Source organism: Larus michahellis, chromosome 3 (genome assembly GCF_964199755.1).
Source record: "Larus michahellis chromosome 3, bLarMic1.1, whole genome shotgun sequence".
Lineage (NCBI taxonomy): Eukaryota > Metazoa > Chordata > Aves > Charadriiformes > Laridae > Larus > Larus michahellis.
The window spans coordinates 39387146-39406507 of record NC_133898.1 but is presented as its reverse complement, the minus strand read 5'-3'; the positions used below and the strand labels follow the sequence as shown (position 1 = coordinate 39406507).

At 55.1% G+C, this 19362-nt stretch overlaps 1 protein-coding gene across 2 annotated transcripts in view; it reads left to right on the top strand.

Moving 5' to 3' along the window:
• TMEM63B (transmembrane protein 63B) overlaps positions 1 to 19063 on the top strand; it is a 49216-nt gene extending 30153 nt beyond the window's left edge. The window contains exons 3-24 of one of the 2 annotated variants that reach the window (XM_074579773.1): positions 395 to 474; positions 2315 to 2353; positions 5991 to 6081; positions 6891 to 6928; positions 7687 to 7829; positions 8098 to 8149; positions 8436 to 8544; positions 9073 to 9143; positions 9994 to 10074; positions 10211 to 10334; positions 10421 to 10554; positions 10704 to 10841; positions 11096 to 11249; positions 11501 to 11607; positions 12385 to 12471; positions 14031 to 14096; positions 14237 to 14399; positions 14566 to 14671; positions 14814 to 14981; positions 15111 to 15226; positions 15462 to 15542; positions 16603 to 19063. In XM_074579773.1, the coding sequence (XP_074435874.1) occupies positions 395 to 474; positions 2315 to 2353; positions 5991 to 6081; positions 6891 to 6928; positions 7687 to 7829; positions 8098 to 8149; positions 8436 to 8544; positions 9073 to 9143; positions 9994 to 10074; positions 10211 to 10334; positions 10421 to 10554; positions 10704 to 10841; positions 11096 to 11249; positions 11501 to 11607; positions 12385 to 12471; positions 14031 to 14096; positions 14237 to 14399; positions 14566 to 14671; positions 14814 to 14981; positions 15111 to 15226; positions 15462 to 15542; positions 16603 to 16767 (2313 nt within the window). In that variant the 3' untranslated portion in view covers positions 16768 to 19063. The remainder of the gene's footprint in view (positions 1 to 394; positions 475 to 2314; positions 2354 to 5990; positions 6082 to 6890; positions 6929 to 7686; positions 7830 to 8097; positions 8150 to 8435; positions 8545 to 9072; positions 9144 to 9993; positions 10075 to 10210; positions 10335 to 10420; positions 10555 to 10703; positions 10842 to 11095; positions 11250 to 11500; positions 11608 to 12384; positions 12472 to 14030; positions 14097 to 14236; positions 14400 to 14565; positions 14672 to 14813; positions 14982 to 15110; positions 15227 to 15461; positions 15543 to 16602) is intronic. The other variant, XM_074579772.1, reaches the window with a different exon arrangement.
• The last annotated feature ends 299 nt before the right edge of the window (positions 19064 to 19362 follow it).

Genomic DNA, 19362 nt, shown 5'->3' with positions numbered 1-19362 from the left:
GTCAGTCGTGCATCCCAAAACTCCTGCTTATGATGCCAGGTCCCTGCAGCTTTACCTACCCAAATGCTTTGCTTGTTCCTCCTTAGAAACTGCAGGACCACAGATGCTGCAACCATAATCTCACCTCCTTGGGACCTCAGGGCCTTTTGATCCTGTAGCTGACTTAGCTACAGGATACAACACACAATTGCATCCTGGACCTCTGCATTCCACAGCCACCCAGATAGTCTGATTTTAGCCGTGGGGATGTTGTGCTGTCAGATGGCCTCAGTGTGCTGTTAACTGAGCATGCCTGTCCCCTCCTAGCTTCCTGCTCCTGTGGCTCTGCACACAGAGGACAAGGATGAAGCTGGACAATGCCTGATCTCACAGCTCCTCCTTTGCTCTCTTCCAGGCACTGTTGTTTGTCTTCTCAATTTTGCGTAAAGTTGCTTGGGACTATGGACGCCTGGCCCTGGTGACTGATGCTGACAGGTAAGCGTGGGAGGGAGGCAGGAAAACAAGACACGAATGGCACTCTTCATTGATGCGGGGCAGAAGGGATAAATACCTTTCCATGTGCTGGAGGCAGCTGGGCAGGAGAGGCAAGAATGCTAGTTGTATCCCCTGAGTCCCAGGAACAGGAAAAATACCTGCTCTTTTGTTACAGCGTCCTTCTCCCAACACAGGGAGTGATTCCCACGGGCTCCATATCACTTATGGTCCTTACAGTGATAGAGGTGCATAGGGGCCCTTACAGAGGGACAGCAGATGGAAGGGAGGGAGGAGAGAGGAAAAGAGGTCACAGGAAGGGTGACGGTTGCCACAGTGAAGGCTTTGTTAAGCCTCTGAAGGTGTCTTTGTGGCTCTGCTGGATGCAGCTCTTGTTAAGAGCACTTGAAAGCGGTAAGCTATATTTCCAGGTGCTGTACTGCTGTGCTAATGCGAGTTTAGCTCGCATCCCAAGTGCTGACGAGTCGGTCTGGGTATGGATTCTTCCTGCCCAATGCATTCGTGGGCTGCAGTGTCCATTGGCAAAAGCCGAGGCCCATTGAAATGGCAGCTCCGCAGCAGAGTGAGATGCTATTCTTGTTTTTGCTGTCAGCAGCAGGAAGGACAATGATTATTTTCTTCCAGTGCAGAATAAGGAGCTCTCATTGATTAAGTCAGAGGGATTGTGTGCGTAGTCCACCTCTCTCTAGGGGCTGTGCGCATGGCACTTTGTCGTGTGCTGGTGGCAGTGTGGCTTCTGAAGGCTTGCTACAAGAGATTCTTCTTCCCCTTGATCAGCTCCATGAGCTCATCACACCCAAAGGCTTGGAAGGGGCTAAGCTCCATCCTCTTTCATTCCTTTGGTGATACAGATCCAAGCAAGCTGCTCTTGAGCACTCCATGCATGACAGTGGAAAGAGTAAGAGTTGTTTTCTTCCAGCAGTGAACCAGGAACTCTCCTGTTTAGATAAAGAGTCCTGGATAGCATTAGATACACAGCTGTGTCCCTGTGGCTCTTCTGCCCCTCCTTTCCTGGCCTGGCTGGGAAAATCAGCAATACAGGGGCCTTGGGTGAAAGTGAGGAGTAGGGAATAGCTGGATGAGACCTCACTGGGGAGAGGGCAGCAGCTCCTTGGGGTTAAGCTATCTGGACCCAAGCACTGGCTGGTAGCCACAGGGGCTGGACAAGCTCTGACTTTCAGTGGGGAGAGAGGGACAGCCCTTCTCAGAGGTGATGTTGAGCATGTTGGGTGCAAGCAAGTGGGAGCAGTGGTTGTAGGCAGGAAGGCAGAGGGGTGCCAGCTGTTTGGCAAGGGAAAGCTGGTAAGTGTGGGGAGAGGGACAGCATAGCTGTAGAAAGGCTATCTTCAGGACTGGGATCCCAGGGAGGATCCCCTGCTGCTTGGCCCATCCATGGGGTGCGATGAGCATTTTGGGAAAGTGGGATGCAAGTGTCTTGGCTGCCTGGGTGGGGAGGGAAGGCATAAAGGGAAGCTCAGATGGCAGCCAGGCAGCCCTGGCAGGCTGTCCTGCCTGGCTCAGTCCCTCAGGAGCTCCCTGAGACACCCGTGGTGTGGAGCCAGGCCACCTTTTCAGTGAACGCAGCTTCCCTTTAGCTGGCAGTAAAGCACTCTGCTCCTGGGCTGATGGGGGGTCTGGGGCGTTGTGGCTTGGGGTGGTGCTGGGATCTAGAAGGAAGGTCTTCTCCAGCCTGACCATCAGCAGGTCTCACTTCCTCAGGATGGTGTGGAGCCATGTTGGGTGCGTAGCTCCCTGTGACAGAGGAGACCCAGCACCTGCTCCCATGGTTGTAACCTCTCCCTTTCTGTTTCTGTGCCCCCAGGCGTCGACACTGGCAGACGGAGCGAGAGGAGCGGGAATAGTATGTTGTTTTTTCAGGGTCTTGTTTCTTCTTTTTCTTGCTCGCACTTTCTCTCTCCTTTTCTCTTATAGTTTTCTGTCTTGCTTTTGAACTAATCTTAGGTGGCTGGGAGTTCGGGCTTGGATTTGTGCCTCTTGGTGGATTCATGCTCTTCTTTTTCCCTTGCCTTTGTGTCAGCCACTACCACAGCTGGATGCATGCTGGTTTTTCCCCTAGTAGCACTTAAATGCTCCCTGAGGGCAGCAGTGACGAGGACCTCCCAGTCCCAGCCAAGGTGGAGGGTGCCACGTCACATACCCTGCTCTACCTGCCTGTGACCAGCTATCCCACCTTATGATGGAGAAAATAAACCCAGTTGCCTGAGCCCACGACACACTCAGGTCACCTGGGCGCAGGGGATCCTCCTTTGCCCGGTCCCTCTTGTGCCAGGGTGCAACGAGTGCTGCTCCCACACCAGCTGCAAGGGCAGGTGGGTGCACAGAGAGGATCTGGCAGGCAGTTGCAAGACTTCTGCCTTTTTCCTTTACCCTGTGAGACTACCAGGACCAGGGCAAGTGTTGGCCCTTGTCCCTTGCCACCTACCCCTGGCTGGCAGCATGCCTGGCAAGGCAGCACTCTTGTCCCTTCTCTCTCCCCTTGCAGAAGCAAACTTCCTGTCTCAGTGCTGCTGAGAGCATCCTCCAGCACCTTGGCCTAGCATTGCCCATGAAGCACTGCCATGGACCCTTTCTCCCTGCTCTTTCCTCTTTCTTGCTGCTTTTATGCCTAAGAAAAGAGCATCCCCCGTGCCTTGCTGACTGGCTGGGTGGTGCATGCTGCAGAGGATGCAATCAGCCAGCAGGACAGAGCCTGTGATGGTCGCTCCAGCCAGGCTGATGCATATCTAAGGCTGAGGGAACAAGCTGCAGCCTCACTTCTCATACTCCATCACTTGCAAAGCAGGTACCTGCCACTACTACTGCCTTGAGAGGGTACAGGGATGCTCCTCTTTTTGTAGTTCCTCCTTGCCCCTAAAGGAGCAGAGCAATCAGAGCTGTGAAAACAGAGGTGGTGGTAGCTATGGTACATGGAAGAGAGGACCCCTTGCTATGCTTGAGTGCTTCACTAGGGGTTGGCCCTGCTTCAGGTGTGTCTGGCAACTTTTCACTGCTAATGCCTTGCAGGGGGAGTAAGGCAGAAGAAGCAGAGCTGTCATGTTTTGGGGCTTCTTGGGGGGCCCACCTCAGTTATCCTTACAAGTGCTCACCTCTCGCCAGGGGGCTGCTTCTTCCTACTCCCATTCTTCATCTGGACTTTCTGGAGCTCTCTGCTGACCTCCCCAAAAATGTATGGCTTGAGCTGGGATGGTGTTGGTAGCCAGAAACTTCCAAAGCCTGTGGAGCTCAGTAAGGAAATCTTGTCCTGGCTGTGCTCCTCCAAGGCTGGTGGCACCTTCCAATCCCAGCTGTTCTCTGTGCTGAGGTGCAGTGGCACATGGTGGGTTAAGGACACGTGTATGCTGCCTGACACTCCCAGCCCTTGAATGCAGCATCGCTCTTGGTGCAGGAGGGACCCTTCCTCAGATGGCAAGTACCATTGTCCTGCCCCTTGCTGGGGCTTGTGGTAGCCACTGACACTCTTAATTGGTGTCTCGGTCTGCACTGGGAGATTGTGGCAACCCACCTGCACCTCTGTGTAAAGGCAGTGATCACAGGGCCCTGTGGGGCTTGTCACCCACACAGCCATCTCCTGCCTTGCACAGCAGCAAGCCGCTTCCACAGCATGCCTGGCCTGGCCTCCCCTCCCAGAGCCTGCAATTCCCTTGGCCTGAAGCTAGCCATGCCTTGGACCCTGTCCTTCTCCCTCCCTGGGAGGGCCAGCACCAAATCTGGGGCAGCGGGCAGGGTCCCACCTTAATCTTCTCATGGTTTAGGGCAACCTTGCCTCCACCCACTTGCTTCATTAGTATTTTGTTTTAAAAAGCTGCTAGCTAGATGCATGTTCCATTGGAACTCCCTCTTCAGCTTCTCATCTTTGGCAAGGTTCTCTGTCTTCTCAGCACTGTTGGTCATCCTGATCATCATCTCTGCATCCCCCTGAATGGAGCTGAGTTAGCCTGGTCATCTCATAACATGGCACTCTTCTCAGTTTTTTCCTCAAGTGCTGCTTGTGCTCTGCCCTCTGCTTTTCCAGTTCTGAGGAGCCAAAAGCCCACTGTGTTGTCGTGCTGGGCTCTCCTCAGGGGTGCGGACAGCAGAAACTCACCCCCGCTCCCTGCACCCAGCTGGAAGGTCTCTTGGATTTTAAAGGGCTGAATGTCCGAGAGCTTGGTCAAAGCTTGCTCTGTGCCTCAAGCAGAGCAGGCTGTCGGGCTGTGCAATCGCAAGGCTGCACACCACTGTCTAATCTGCACTCCTGTAGTCCCATGACCTTCAGCTAATCTCCTTTCCCCTCTCTCTGTTACTTCCAGGTAGGGACTCGGCAGGTGCTGCTCTGCTCTGAGGGAGGCCACGTGTCCCATCATCTTTCCTTCAGCAGGGTCACAAGGGTTTTTGCTTGTTTTCCTTCCAGTAGTGTCATCCACCTTGTCTCTGGCACTTGTCTCTCAGCTGCTGCTTCTCCAGGTTCTTGTCCATCTGATCCTCCTCAAGCCTGTACTGGTTACAGGGAGACCATGTTTTCATCTGTTTTTTTTTTCCTTGGCTTCTAGCCTTCAGATTAGCTATATCTCTTCTCGTACCTCCGAGGTTCCAGCCTGCTCTTGTCATCTCGCAAGTGCTATTTGATTTAAGTCTCTGGACCATTTTCTTGTCTCCTTTGCCAGCTGCCCTTCACCTCCATTCGTAGTGGGGGTCTATTGTCTGCCTCGGATGCTTCTGCTGCAGGTTCTTCATCTAGATCCCTGCCTGCACCTGGAGTAAAGTGGTCTGGGATATTCACCTCTCTTGCTCTCCTGTCCTTTAGCCTGTAGTCATTCACTTCCAGCTGTCTGCCCTGCTCCTGCTGGAGGGATTTCCAGGCAGGAGGCCCAGCTGAGGCTGTGGAGCATGGTGGACCAAGCCTGGCTCCAGGCAGTGCAGCAGCCGTGACTCAGCTGCGTTCCTCCTCCTGGGATTCCCTGCACTGAAGCACTGAGGGCGGGGAGGACTGGTGTAGCAGGATACAGCCCACCAGACTCCCAGCCTTCCTCTTCCCTGCGGGCGAGAGAGGTCCTGTGGGACAGGAGCCGCTGCCAGTGCCTCTCCGGAGCACCAGGGCTGCCGCCTCGTGGCCGCACCGGAGCCAGAGGGGCACCCTCTGATTCCCACATCCTCTCCTCTGTCTAAACCCTGCACTAAGCAGACCTCACCTCTCCTCCGTGGCAGCTGCTGCCAGCCCCTCCTCGTAGGGGCTGCTGAATAACACTGGTGCCTCTCAGAAGGTGCTGAGCAGGTAGCATCCACGGCCAAGCCCGTGGGGGCTGCCAGGCTCAGGGTGATGTCTCAGGAGGGGGACTTGACTTACTGCTACCTCTGCTCTCTGATCTCTCCTCTCTCCATCTCACCTGGGGCAACCTGACCTGAATTAACCTCTGATCTTCTGGGTGCTCTTCGTTCCTGACGATGCTGCCTCCTCCCATCTTCTAACTTTCTCCCTCGCCTCCCGCTTGTCATTTTAGCGTAGCCTCCGCCCTGCACTCCGACAACCATGACCGCTACGAGCGCCTCACCTCCGTCTCCAGCTCTGTGGACTTCGACCAGAGGGACAACGTGAGTAGCAGCAAGAGTCAAACACTTTGCCTTTGAGTGGCCAGGAGCCCACAGCTTGTCTGAACCAAGGGCTCTTTGGAAGAAACACTGTTTGCTCATCCCCAGGTCTTAAGTCCCACACCTTGTAGTTTGTGTGTGGTACAGAGCTCAAGGCTCTATATAACTATGTGGCTTCTAGGCATCTGCTTAATTAAGTAGGCTGTACATCCATGTGGCTTAACAGACATCTGTCCAACCTATCATCTCAGCATTACAAATAATACTTGCCAGCTCCTCCTCATGCTGCTCTCTAGAGATGAAAACAGCAGTAGAGGTAAAGGGGAGGCACAGTTCAGTAGGATAACAGGGTGTGATGGATGGGTGGTGAAGCTCCCAGGAAATATTCCTCCCCAGGTGTCCTTTGAAGAGCACTGGCTTGGCCCAGCCTGCCTTCCCAGTCTCTGCAGAGCTCCTCTTGTCCGGGATGATGGCTGAAGTATCTGTAAAATTAATTTTATGGGTGTCCCTAGGCTGTGGAGAGCTTCCATGCTAGTCAGGAGCCAGGGTCACCTGGGTGGTTAAACTGACACTTGGTAGGGGACAGCCACATGTCAGAGTCCAGCCTGTGTTGTCCCCCATGGAGTAGCGCTGTCATCGCCTTGGCCCATCCATGGCTCCGTATGTCTGGGTACTCATGGTCTGTCCCCCCCCCGAGCCAAGTCTGTGGTGGTGCAAGGACACCAGCCTGGTCCCCCTGAGCCTTTGAAGGAGGGAGCAGGGATAAGGGAACACAAAGTGATGTGAGACCCTCCTGTCTTCTTTCTGCACAGGGTTTCTGCTCCTGGCTGACGGCCATCTTCAGGATAAAGTAAGTGCCCCAGGGCCTGCACAGGGACCCACGTGGGGAAGGAGGAGAGGCAGTGCGGGGTGTTGGGATACCTAGCTCAGTACAGCTGTGTGAAGTTGCTGCCCGTGCTGCAGCCCCCTCTCTGAAGAGCAGAAGCAAAACATGCTCTGGAGAGGTCAAGCAAAGATGGGACTAGATGAGGAGTCCTAAAGCCAAAACTAAGGTCAGACAGTGAGTCTGTGACAGAGGAGAGCACCCAGCCCAGGTCTCCCCTGCCTCAGGGTCCTATCTCAGAAACACTGTCTGCTGATCTGTAGAGATGCTCCTCTCCCTGGGACTCCTGCTAGGGGCACTGCTGTCCAGGGAATGGCTACAAAGCGGGGATTGGAGGATGCAGGGAGACACTCACAGGCTGATGATGCTCAGGAGTGGTCTTAGCTTCAGAGCACTGCGAGATGGTGTCAGCCATCCCATATCTCAGCAGGGGAGGCAAGGCCCACCAGGTGGGTGTGAGGCGGGGTTTGTGTGTGTCCAGCTGCCTGTCCTGGGGGGCAGAGGACAGGGGCATGGGGACTGGGGCTGCAGTAAGGATTGCACAGGCAGGTTTCTGCCCAGGCTGGTTCAAGGCTGGGTGCTGGGCTCCCTACCCTTGGGCCTTACCACAGCTCTTCAGGGCAGAACCAGGGGTGCTGTATGGGCTCAAACCAGGAGCCCTGTGCTTTTCTCCAGCATTTGAGGGAATGCAGAAGATTGCCTGATGGCCTTTTTCTCCCCGGCAGGGATGACGAGATCCGGGACAAGTGCGGGGGTGATGCAGTGCACTACCTGTCCTTCCAGAGGCACATCATCGGGCTGCTGGTGGCCGTGGGTGTGCTCTCCGTGGGCATTGTGTTACCTGTCAACTTCTCAGGGGACCTGCTAGGTGAGAGCAAGGAGCCTTTGGCTGGGCTGGGGGTGCTGCTTTCAACACCATGTCCCAGACCACTGGGGAGCAGCGGAGGGCAGGACAGGACTAACAGACAAACCCTGACTGCTGTCCCACTTGGAGTGTGGCACATCCAGAGGGTCATCCTGGGCAGCTTGGGTTTTGGGGTGTTCTGCAGGTGAGATTCCTGCTGTAGACTACCCCAGTGGTGCTGTGTGTCACTCAGTATAACTGAATGTGCTTGTATCTGCCTCTTTCTCCGTAGAAAACAACGCCTACAGCTTTGGAAGGACAACTATTGCTAACCTGAATTCTGGGTATGTGTAGGCAGGGGTGGGATGGATAATTGAGCCCCTCGGGGGGGTATTTTTTAAATGTCCACTTGCTGCAGAGCCTCACCTCCTTGAAGGTTTTCTGCCCTCATTGTGAGGCTACTCTCCCTGCTCCAGTTTCCAGGCTGAGCTCCTGGAATTTGGTTCTAGGGCGTGTGGGTGCTGTGCTGGTTACGCTGCTCGTGGCCCCAGTGCCTTCAGGGCCTGACCAGCCATACACAGACTTGTAGTGGCAACCTTGCATTGACCTTTGTGGTCTTCCTCGTGACAGGAATAACCTGCTGTGGCTGCACACATCTTTTGCCTTCCTGTACCTGCTGCTGACAGTGTACAGCATGCGCCGGCACACCTCCAAGATGCGCTACAAAGAGGATGACTTGGTGAGCAGGATCTGGCCGCTCTCCCAGGCACATTTTCCCACACCCTTCTGTCAAGTCGGGTGGCCTTGGAGAGAGTGCCAAGCACCCCACATCAGTTTGGGGCTGTCTTGTTTTGGCTGTTCTTTTATTCTGCCTGGCCAAAGGCAGGTCTCTTCCAGAGCTGCAGCCCCGTGGGGAAACAAGAGAGGCCTGCGCTGGGTGAACGTGATGGGGGAAGGCAACCCCATGCCTTCCTCAGGGGTTGCTTCAGCTGCTTTTGCTGCCTTTGTTTCTTAAGGGTACCCCTTGTTTCTGTTCAGGTAGCTGCAGTGTAAGCCCTTAGTCACTCAGTCTGCAGCGCACCGGGATGCAGGATGCCAAGAGCTAGTGGAAGCCTAGGAGAGGGGGAGCCCTGGGTGCTAGAAGTGATGGGGCTGCCCTTTCCCATCGCTGACTCAGGCCTCGGGGGTGGTGTTGGGGTTGCTGCAATCCAGTCTTTCACGCCATCCACACCTACCTGCCCTCTCCTTTTTTCTTCCTTCTTTCTAGGTTAAGCGAACTCTCTTCATCAATGGGATCTCAAAATATGCTGAGCCAGAGAAGATCAAGAAGCATTTTGAGTGAGTCTCACTGTGACCCTAAATAAAGGCTGCTCTGTAACGGGGCTGTTTTCACTGGGGTAGCGCTAGTGTTACCTGGAATGGCAATAATACATTGAGAGCAGAAAGCTAGTCAAAATCAGTGAACACTTTTATTTTGGGCATCTCCCTGTTATTTTTCTGCACAATTTTATTATCTGAATGTGCAGTGTCCTTGGTTTTGTGCCTTGGGATATACCCAGCTATCTCTTGCAGAGTTTAGCGGGGGTCAGCGTGGTAAGCAGAGGACAGGGCATGTCCTGGGATGTAGCCAAGTTCAGAGATGAGATGCGGGCAGGAGACGCTCAAGCAGTGACTATGAGAAGTTGTGCTGCTGCTTCTGCCCTGATCGCAGTCCTTGTAGAAAAGTATGTTTTTTCTTTTTAACAAAAAAAATCAAATTACCCTTCCTTCAGAACCTCAATGAACACACAGTTGGAGCCATGTTTAGAAGGGCCATGTTTAGAAGCACCATGGAGAAAGGAGAAATGCTTTGTACCTTTTGGGAACCCTTACGCCTCTTTCTGCCCCCAAGCCCTGTGGCCCATGAAGGCAGAGAGGAGGGTGTGGAGTCAGAGGGGTGCCTTGCTCCACAGGGCGAAAGTCCAAAGAGGCTTCTCATGCCAGAACCTGGCGGCTGTAGCATTTGCCCCATGTGTTGCTTCTGCTTTAGGGGACAGAGCCTGCAGGCTCCCATGCTGCCCCCAGCAAGCTCTTGCTATGCATCATGATGCTCAGCCCAGGGCAGGAGAGAGGTCCTGGACACGTGGGGTTTGCTTGAGGGTACAGCCTTTGGCTTCGGGTGTGATGAGCTGGTGCTTCCTGTCTGCAGGGAGGCCTACGCCAACTGCACCGTCCTGGAGGCCCGTCCCTGCTATGATGTGGCTCGCCTGATGTTCCTCGATGCGGAGAGGTAACCGCTGGTTTGGGAGAGAAGGCAGGGTGGGCCAATGCCCCAGGCTCCCCCTCAACTCCAGTGCCACAGGAGCTTTTTCTGATCCCACCCTCTTTCTTTCTTTCCTTCCTTCTCTTCCGCTCTCCTGTTTCAGGAAGAAAGCTGAGCGCGGGCGAATCTACTTCACCAACCTGCAGAGCAAGGAGAACACCCCGTCCATGATCAACCCCAAGCCCTGTGGCCACCTGTGCTGCTGTGTCATCAGGGGCTGCGAGGAGGTAGGGAGAGCTGGAGGTGTTGGGTGGCAGGGCGCTGGGGACTTGGCTCCCCAAGTCTCTGCTCTGACCCCTGACCCCCTGCCCAGGTGGAGGCCATCGAATACTATACCAAGCTGGAGGAGAAGCTTAAAGATGACTACAAGCGGGAGAAGGAGAAGGTGAATGAAAAGCCTCTGGGGATGGCCTTTGTCACTTTCCACAATGAGACCATCACAGCCATGTGAGTGCAAAGGGTCCTGTCCTCCCCAGGAAGGTGACCTGTCCCAGCTCTCACCTTAAATCAGAGGAGTGCCAACACTAAGGCATCCCCCTCAGCTTGTTCCTGCCAGCAGTCTGTGTTAGCATCTCCCTCTTTCTCTTCTTCTCCAGAATCCTCAAAGATTTCAATGCTTGTAAGTGCCAGGGCTGTGCTTGCCGTGGGGAGCCCAGGGCCTCCTCCTGCAGCGAGTCCCTCCATGTCTCCAACTGGACTGTCAGCTATGCTCCTGACCCACAGAACATCTACTGGTGAGCAGCTCTGTGGGGCTTAGGGGTCCTGCCAATGGAAAAAGGGGTGCACCCTCTCTGTCTCCCTCCCCGTCCGCTCCTCTGGTAACTGAATGAGTTGTTCTTGCTGAAGCCCAGCTTGGCTGAGATGGAGCTCTGATCTGACTTGGAGGGCGAAAGCCTTGGGCTGGGTCATGGTGTACATGTGAGGCCCCCAGACCTGACCTTCTTCCCCATGCAGCCATCCTGATGTTCCTCTTCCCCCCCTCTCTCAGGGAACACCTTTCCATCCGGGGTTTCATCTGGTGGATCCGCTGCCTCGTGATCAATGTGGTCCTCTTCATCCTCCTATTCTTCCTCACCACCCCTGCTATTATCATCACCACTATGGACAAGTTCAATGTCACCAAGCCTGTGGAGTACCTCAATGTAAGGCCTTCGGAGACGGGTGCAGGATGGGTAGCATGGGAACCGCCCTGAGGGACCACAACCCCTGCAAGGGAGGGGGTAGAGAGAGAGGTTGTCAGTGGTCACCAGGTCCTGTCACCCTGACCATGAGGGAGGTGCTGAGCCTGGCCAGGGTGCTGGGGACTCGGTGTCAGCAAAGGCAGCTGTAGCTGTGGCTGGCACAAGAGCTGCCACACCGTGTAACACGCGGTCTCTTCTCTGCCTCATTGCAGAACCCCATCATCACCCAGTTCTTCCCCACCCTGCTGCTGTGGTGCTTCTCTGCTCTGTTGCCCACCATTGTGTATTACTCTGCCTTCTTCGAAGCGCACTGGACCAGGTGAGGACAGCCAGCGCCTGTTCTTAGTTGTACCAGCGTGCTGCCTGACCACTAGACACTTCTCACTGATGTAAAGCTCCTGGTTGGATCCTTCTACTTGAACTTCTGTCTTCCACTCCAAGCGTGGTGTTATGTTGCACCTCTTGGATACCTGGGGTCTGCTGTGGACAGCTGTTCTGCCAATCCTTAGCTGCTGTTGTGCAGCATGGTTGTCTGAGCAGAGCTTGACGTAGGTCTACAAGAAGAAAAAAGCTGAAGGGAGTGGGGGCTGGTGAGAAATGCTAGTAGCGAGGGAAACCTTGGCTTGGGTGAGTGGGCCACGGTGGTGTGCCTGTACCCACGTGTAAGTCATAGCTTTTCCAAGGGAAAATCACCTTACCTTCCCTATGGTCAGAAGCCGTAGCAGCTATGTGAAGTGCTGAGCACTAGAAATGTGCATTCCCCACAGGATGTGTGATGTAAGCTTTGTTTTCTGCTATATGTTGCAAAGATTGGTGGGGAGGCTATTACCAGCTCGGAGGATTGCAGGTTAAGAGAGGTGATTGCAGAGAGTCCTCTAAAGATACAAGGGCTGGGAGGGCCTGTGAGACAAGGCGTGAGGAACTGGGACTCGAGAACAGGCCTCAGACATACTGGAGGGAAAGGTACCACTAGTGGACTGGGTGGGATTCAGATTAGACACTGGTAAGTGCTTTCTGATGAGAAAGCAATGGGGGCACCGCGTCTGGGGCTGGCAGAGTGACAACAAAAGATTAACAGCCTCCTCTCTGCCCTCAGGTCTGGAGAGAACAGGACGACCATGCACAAGTGTTACACCTTCCTCATCTTCATGGTCCTGCTGCTGCCATCGCTGGGCCTGAGCAGGTAGGGGTGGTGGGAGAGGAAAGCAGAGAGACCTGGAGCAGAGGGAGGGTTGAGATGCACCCCTGGTTGTTCTCCTACACTACATTATTTCCCAGCTGCACAAGTGTCCTGGACACCATACCCTTGGGAAGGTGGCACTTAGTTCTGGCTGGGGGGCCAGGCCAGGCCATACCTGGTTGGGTCTCTAGGATATTATTGAACCAATCTGCGGATACATTGATATGTGCCATGGTGTTACAGATAATGCAGCAAAAATTGGCACAGTTGATGGACACATGTAAAAAGTCTGCTAGAGGTCTGCTGGTGAAGGAGCATCCTGGTTTTGGCTGGGATAGAGTTAATTTTCTTCCTAGTAGCTGGTATAGTGCTGTGGTTTGGATTTAGTATGAGGATAATGTTGAGTGAGCGAGTGGCTGTGGGGTGCTTAGGTGCCAGCTGGGGTTAAACCACAACAAGGAGGCGCTCCCCACCTCTGTGCTCAGTGCGCACTCTGAATTTTGCACAAAAGTAGTGAATTCCCCCATCGAGCCAGAACTGAGTAGGTTGCAGTGCTTGGCTGGGTGGCATAGTTATGTGTAGGCTGCAGCAATGCTCATCTGTTTGGATGTGAGCCCCAAATCTTCCTGCAGGGGTTGTAGAAACACCCTGTGCAAACAGCAGTGCCTCAGCTGCCACCCGTCAGCATGGGCTCCCAGCACTGAACAGTGGATGAGTAAGGAAACAGTGTGAGGAAGGAAAAACTGGGGAGTGGGACTGGGGGCCCTCACTGTGGTAGGGAGTTACTTATATATACATTGTAGGGTGTGGGATCTACACGTCCCCTAAATTCAGGATTCAGGGTACGGCCCCTCAGTGGTAAAGTCAGGCAGCTCCTGAGAATAGACAAACCCTCTGATAGAGGCAGAAGAATAGCCCTCCATCCTAGTGGGTGCTACGGCAACGTTTCCCAGCCAGATTAAAAATGCCTTGTTGCATATAACCTTATGATGTAGGCAGGTAAATGCTCTCAGAAGGTTTGCATTTTGACCAGATACTGTTAAACAGACCACGCTACCTTCTGAGGACTCAGTCCCTGTGCTGTTGCCTCTGGAGCACTGTACTCCACCAGTACCCAAGGTGCCAGAGGATTGGATGGTTTTATATCAAAAAATCAGACTTGAGGAAAGTGGAATTTGTTTCTTCTAAGGGATTTTTCTTTAATCTCTGTGTTGGAGGATGCCTTGTACCTAACCAGTTTCTTCTGTAGAGTCAGTCATCTGTTCCTTGCATGGATGTTGTGTCCAAACGGAGGGAAGAGGAAAATACTTCATTGATAGGATCAGGGTAAAGGAAGAACACACATGAGAGTGGGAAGCTTTACATCCCTTTTTGGGTGCTGCACTGTTTTTCCCAGTGTCTGACGTACATTATTGCTGGTGGCACATTCCAAGAGTGAACAAAAAAGTCTATGGTCAGAGCTTTGGGTCCTTCTAGTGCAGCTTCCACATATTTGCATGTGCATGTCTGTCTATTGGTGCTTCTGACTGTTGCCCTTTTCTTCTTGTCCCCCTCCTCCACAGCTTGGATGTGTTTTTCCGCTGGTTGTTTGACAAAAAATTCCTTGCTGAAGCCGCCGTGCGATTTGAGTAAGTGGAGTTGGACAGAAGGCCCTTCTTTGCAACGGGGAGGGAGGTTCTTGTTGGTGTCCAAAGGTACTGGGGGCTCCCAGCTGCTGCCCTGCCAGGGGGAGCACCTCTTGCAGCCTGCTCTCGCTGTGCCTCCCCAGGTGTGTGTTCCTGCCAGACAACGGGGCCTTCTTTGTCAACTATGTCATCGCCTCTGCCTTCATCGGGAATGCCATGGACCTGCTGCGCATCCCTGGCTTGCTTATGTACATGATACGCCTCTGCCTGGCCCGCTCGGCCGCTGAGCGAAGGAATGTCAAACGAGTATGTAGTGGGACTGAGGGCGTGTGGTATGGCCTCCAGCTGGGAATGGAGTGCTATGGTGGGGCCTCGATGGGGCTCAGCCGATGCTGTGTGTGCAGCTGGGTGTGTTGTGCACCCCCACTGAGCTCCTGGAGTCATGCTGATGGGTCTCTGCTCCCTTTTGCAGCACCAGGCCTACGAATTCCAGTTTGGGGCCGCTTATGCCTGGATGATGTGCGTCTTCACTGTGGTCATGACATACAGCATCACCTGCCCCATCATTGTCCCTTTTGGTAAGTGATGCTCCTCTGCCTCCCTGTGTCAGAGGCTGGGGGGAGGCAAGAGGGGTGGCGTGGGAGAGAGATTCCCTGTACTGGAGGTACTGGGAAAGAGGTTGATTCCCCTCTCTGCTGGCATCCCTCCCCTTTCTCCCAGGGCTCATGTACATGCTGCTTAAGCACCTGGTGGACCGATACAACCTGTATTATGCTTACCTGCCTGCCAAGCTGGACAAGAAGATCCATTCAGGGGCTGTGAACCAGGTGGTGGCAGCCCCCATCCTCTGCCTCTTCTGGCTTCTCTTCTTCTCCACCATGCGCGCAGGTGAGTACTGGGCTGGGTTGCCAGCCCCCAGCCTCCTGCAGAGCCGCTTCCCTGGTCCTGGCAGCCCCCAGCCGTGGAGCATAGTCAGGGGTTTTCTGACACCACCACTTTGTTTTTCCTTTGCCCCAGGGTTCCTGGCCCCCACTTCAATGTTCACCTTTGTGGTCCTTGTGATCACCATTGTGATCTGCCTGTGTCACGTCTGCTTTGGGCACTTCAAATACCTCAGCGCTCACAACTACAAGGTGAGGTGGAGTGCTGGGTGGGAGTGCAAGACTCTTTGCCTTGGGAGCACAGCTCAGCAGCAAAACAGTGGGGGCTCTTGTGGGCGGCCCAGACTGCTCCACGGCAGAGCTTCTCAAGCCTGGCTTCATGGAGGGGACAGTTCTTGAGGCCATCCCTGCTGCCTGGATGTTACTCCTGTGTGGGACAGCAGACGTGTCATCCCAGCAGTCTCTCAGTTTCTCCTTTCCTCTCCAGATTGACCACACGGAAGTGGACTCCATAGAAAACAGGCAGAACGGGAGACCTGCCCCCAGCCTGCCAGCTCCCAAATCCGCTGTGAGTCCCTGTCCCCACCTCCATGCTCCTTACCCGGGTTTGGGAAGGGGGAGGTAACTTTCTGTCCGAGCACCTCGCTCATCACCTCTCTGAGGCAGCACCCAGAGTTTCCCAGAGAGAGTGGGAGGCAAATGTTGGGCCCTGTGCAACTCACCTAAGCTGGGTGATGAGGTGTAACCCACACACATGTGCACCCTTTTCTAGCTGCTCCTCAGATGCCATGCATCTACTTTCTGCCTCTTTCTCGGCTGGAACAGTGAATCCAACTGGGTCAGTCTCCCTTCTCCTTCTGCATCTTTGAGCGCTGGCCCATCAGCAAAGGCTGCCACCCATTGGGCTGATCCTGGTGCCAGCACAAAGAGGTCTCCATAAGCATTGCCTCAAAGGCTGCAAAAGTGTTTTGGGGACTCCCCCCTCCCCTGCCCAGCTCTCTGGGATCTCAGATTTCTGAACTTCTCCTCCGTTCACTGGGTCTTTTCCAGCCATTTCCTTCCACCAGGAGACTTCTCTACTTGGACTCTGTGCAGAGCTGTTCAGGAAGTACATGCAGAGCCTCCTGCTTCCTTAGGAGAGCAGGGCTTGGGTGTGGACTTGTAATCCAGGCTCCTTCCCAGTCTCCACGTATCTAAGGGCAGCAGTATCTCTTCAAGAGGAGATTCCCCTTAGGAGGCAGGCACAGCCTCAAGGGGACAGATCCACTGGCAAAAATGGGAGCACAGTCTTCTAGTCCACATAGGCTCTGAAGCCCTGAGAAGCCCCATGCTCTCCCAGCCCTGGCTCCCTGGGGGTGATGCCAGTCCCAGGATGCTGGGGTTTGGCCCAACCCATGCTGCAGGCACATCTGCTGTTGCAGGGCCAAACCAGCCTTGCTTTTAACTACTCTCCTGGTACATCCCGTGGAGTCTGGGCACTTCCTCTCCCTCCCAGCGTATCCCCACACTCGACCTCTTGCATGGTGCTTTGTGTGTTGTGCTCTGCTACCATGAGAAGCCCCCCGGGCTCACATGTGTTTCTGCTCTTTCCTCACCCCTCGCCCACCCTGTGCCTATGGCCCTGGCAGAAGTACATCGCCCAAGTGCTGCAGGACTCCTCGCCCGAGGGCGAAGCGACGGAGTCGGAGGAGCAGGGGTCGCAGGACGAGGAGCTCATCAACACGGATGGCATGAACGACACGGATTTCCAGTCATGTGAGGACAGCCTGATAGAGAACGAGATCCACCAGTAGGGACCTCGGAGGGAGGGAGGGGAAGGAGGCCCAGGAGCGGGGCAGGCTGTACGCACGAGACCTAGGGAGAGGCATCAAGGGTGCTGGCCACTGCCCTCGCCCGCCCGCCCGCCCGCCCTCTGGGGCCGCTGCCTTCAGTGAGGGCAGGGGCCCTGTCGCAAGCTCTCTGTTTCCCTGCCCCTCCACCCCTGCGCTGGCCCAGCAGCTCGGCGGGCATGCTCTTTACTAGCTACCTTCTTTAATGTGTCCCCAGACCCCAAAACCCTGGGGGCTGGAGAAGAGGGGGACTGTGACCCCCACGGTGCTGCTCTGGACCCGCAGGGAGGAGGAAGGCTGAGTGCTTTGTGGGGAGGGGCGCAAGGAGAACCTCTGGGGGCTCCTAAGCAGCCCCCTCTGTCCCCCGTCCTCCTGGCAAGGAACACTAATAATTTGTTAGATTTACAGGAAGGTGACAAACAAAAAGCTTTAGTCAGTGTATTGGAAGTACCCCCTAGGGAGGGGGGTGGCTTTTGTTGCACCTTCTCCCCATGCGTGCTCTTTCTCAACCCCTTGCAGCATCCCCTTGGTGTGACGTGCCAGGTGCGGGGGGTGGTGACAGAGACCTCCCCCCCTGACCGTGAAGGTGACAGCCTGGCCTTGCGGTCAGGGTTGGCATCACCCTGGGGAAGGGGTGCGGGGTTGGCGTGAGCCAGGCAGCCCCTGGCAGGGTTGAGGGGTGCTGAGGGTATTTCTCGTGACAGGAGGAGGCGCAGGCAGCCTCTCCCCCAGGTCCAGTCCCCTCCTCCCCCAGGGGATTGCAGCATCATTTTAAGTGGCATTTTTTTTGCACATTTTACTCCCCTTTCAAACAAATCAACCTGACCCCCGTGTGGTACCGCAGCCCCCTTTGCTGCCCTGTGTCTGCAAAGCAGGGTCAGGCTTGGGGGTGGGGGGGCCGTCCTGGGGGTCTCCTGGGTGCTAGGGAGAGGGGAGAAAGGGTCCTGGACTGCAGGCCCTCAGCACCCTGCAGGGTGCCTGGTTATGATGGGGCCCCATGGGCTGCCTTCCCTGAGCTGCTGCAAGGTCTTCCCCCAGCTGAGGTGGCTGGAGAGGGAGGGAGCCCCGGGAGAGGAGCCCCTGGGAGCCCTCTCCAAGTAAGACCACTGTCTTCAGGAGCACAAAAGCCTCAGGGGGCTGTGCTGGCTTTCTGCACCTGCCCTGACTGGGTGAGTCGCCAGTCACCCCGGCATCACCCAGCCTGAGTTTCCTCCCCTACCTTTGCCCTTGCCCCCTCCCTGGTGATTGCTGTGTCCCAGAGGCAGGCAGGGGACAGGATGGATGGGAGAGGTGGACTGGAACCCCTGGCACCTGTAGGGAGGTGTGACCCTGTTTAAATGCTCTTTGTGAGGAGGTTTCTGGTCAGGATCAGTTGCCCTCAATTGCTTCCCCCCTCCCCTTGTGTAAAATGTAAGGAAAATAATAAATCTCCCTGCTATCGAGCTATATTTATTTCCCTTAACCCCTTGCCACCATCCTGTTTGGTGCTCATTGCAGACACTAACACCCTCCCCTTTGCCTGTCATCTGTGGGTGCTGCACCAGCTCACTGGAGCCGTGCCCTCCAGGGTCTTACGGGGCTGGGTGAGACAGTTATTTACCTTTTCAATCATCCTTGCTGGCCCTGGAGCTCCAAGCACTTTAAAAGACCTGAACAAGTGAAGCGTCAGCCCTGCCCCTTCCAGGGAAGGGTGGTCATATCCCATGGCTTTTCTCACCCTCGCCCCCCATTAGAGGACACACGGAGCAGGCGGGGGGCTGCTCCGGGGAGGACGTAGCTGACTTTCCTGTATGCCTCTCTATAGGAATCCCAGGCCCAGAGGAAAGGGGAGACGGAGGGGAAGACATGTGGGTCTTCAATGTATGGGGAAGGCAGGCCGCCCTGGTTCTCAGGGCTCGGCTGGGTCTGGAGCACATACAGGTGCAGAGGGGCACGGTGAGTGTCACCCGTCCCCTCCAGGGACGGGCTAGAAATGAAATGAGCATGTGAGCTGAGAGCTCACGGTCCGCTCCCAGGCTGGGGCAGGGAGGATGTTGATCCTGCTTCCCTATTCTTGCACCCACCTACCGCCCTTGGTCCAGCAGGCGGGCTGGGATGCTCCAGTCTCTGTAGGTACAGCCGTGGCCCAGGGCTGCCTCTGCGCCTGTCGGGGCTCTGCCCACGGAGAGCTGTGTGTTCTGAGTGGCACTGTCTGTGTAGAAATGTGTATAATACCCTGTATATATTTGTGTACAAAAAAAAAAAAAAAGGAAAAAAAGGAGCTATTGTTCTTGCAGTCTTTTCTTTGTGGAGCGGGTTGGGGGCTGGGACGTGGCAGGAGAGGACCCCAGCTGCAGTAGGGATGCAGGAGCATGCGTGGTGCAAACGGGGGAGGTGGGGGTTGTGCGCTCCCCCTGCCTGAGCCTAAGCCCTGCTCTGCTGCCAGGAACTTGGCTCTGGCTCACAGGCTCTCCCAGCCCAAGTGGGCTCTCCCTCTGGCTTGCAGAAACATCAAAGGCTTTGCTGCTAAAAGCAGGTGGAGGGGGAGCTGCACGCACTGAGGCTGGGATGGGGGGAGAT